This window comes from Trichechus manatus, unplaced genomic scaffold (genome assembly GCF_000243295.1).
Source record: "Trichechus manatus latirostris isolate Lorelei unplaced genomic scaffold, TriManLat1.0 scaffold00246, whole genome shotgun sequence".
In the NCBI taxonomy this organism is placed as follows: Eukaryota; Metazoa; Chordata; class Mammalia; order Sirenia; family Trichechidae; genus Trichechus; species Trichechus manatus.
This window is the reverse complement of record NW_004444182.1, coordinates 66,753-67,838: the sequence shown is the minus strand read 5'-3', so window position 1 is coordinate 67,838 and position 1,086 is coordinate 66,753. Positions and strand designations below refer to the sequence as shown.

The 1,086-nt window shown below is 38.1% G+C and overlaps 1 protein-coding gene across 1 annotated transcript in view; it reads left to right on the top strand.

The window, feature by feature from the left end:
- CCDC102B (coiled-coil domain containing 102B) overlaps positions 1-1,086 on the top strand; it is a gene marked incomplete at its 3' end in the record, with an annotated part of 85,647 nt that overhangs the window by 36,145 nt on the left and 48,416 nt on the right. Inside the window, exon 5 of the mRNA XM_012559422.2 lies at positions 415-568. Within this exon, the coding sequence (XP_012414876.2) occupies positions 415-568 (154 nt within the window). The remainder of the gene's footprint in view (positions 1-414; positions 569-1,086) is intronic.

Below are 1,086 nucleotides of genomic sequence, written 5' to 3'. Positions count from 1 at the left end.
TATTTTTTTCTATCAGACATTCTAATTCTTAATCTGGACCTTTTTTTTTTCTTTCATGCCACTGAGTTCTTCGTATGTCCAGAGAGCCTTGATTTTCCTCTCACAATTAAGAATGAAAATGGAATTATTTTAGGTAGCTTGTATCAGTTTCCTCTGCTGTTGAGTTTCCTGCCTCATCTCCCTCTTGTGTGGTAAGGCTGATTGAAAGTTCTGCTGACAAGGAAGCATTTATTGATTGATTTAATTCTCTCTGGATTAGAGACCAAGATTTTAAGAGTTAAGATAGGGGCATCCAATTACCAGAATGAGTTATATTTTGGTGAATCCAAACCACAATCAGTTGCTTTCATTTTACCCTTGCAGCTCATTATTTTATTCAGCTAAATGATTTTCATTTTATTGTATTTTGGCCAGGGGTTAATGCCAAGCTGTCTAATTCACATAAAAGTGGGAGAAACTTGCATGAAGAGACTTTCAGTGAACTTCATGCTATTATCTCCTGTTTTCACTCCTACCTTCCATGGTACCCTTTCCATAGTACCAACTCTGAACATGGGGCCTCTCTTTGGTAGGTTGATAAATCAGCTCCCACCTCCAGTGCAGTCCATTTCTAGTGCGATTGGGCTGTGGCACTTTCTGCTGTGTTCCTGCCTTTAACCTACTTCTGTCTACTTATTGCTGTTCAGAAAATTATTTCAATGTGCCTTTTTCAAGGTTTTCTAGATAAACAGAACCAGTGATATAAATGTAAGGTAGGGATAGTAGCAATGCCTTATGAACACATGGGATTGCTATTAGCATTAACTAAGGCAGGACATATCAAGTTTAGTTCCTGGAGACTAGTACCTGCTTGGAGCCCTGGTGGCGCAGTGGTTAAGAGCATGGCTGCTAACCAATAGGTCGGCAGTTTGAATGTACCAGCCGCTCCTTGGAAACCCTATGGGGCAGTTCTGCTCTGTCCTGTAGGGTCATTATGAGGCAGGTTATACATGCTTAATATTGTTATTAACAGTAACAACATTATTACTGATTGCATTCTTTAATTTTTTAAATAAATGGTATAATATTAGATTTAATTTTTTAATT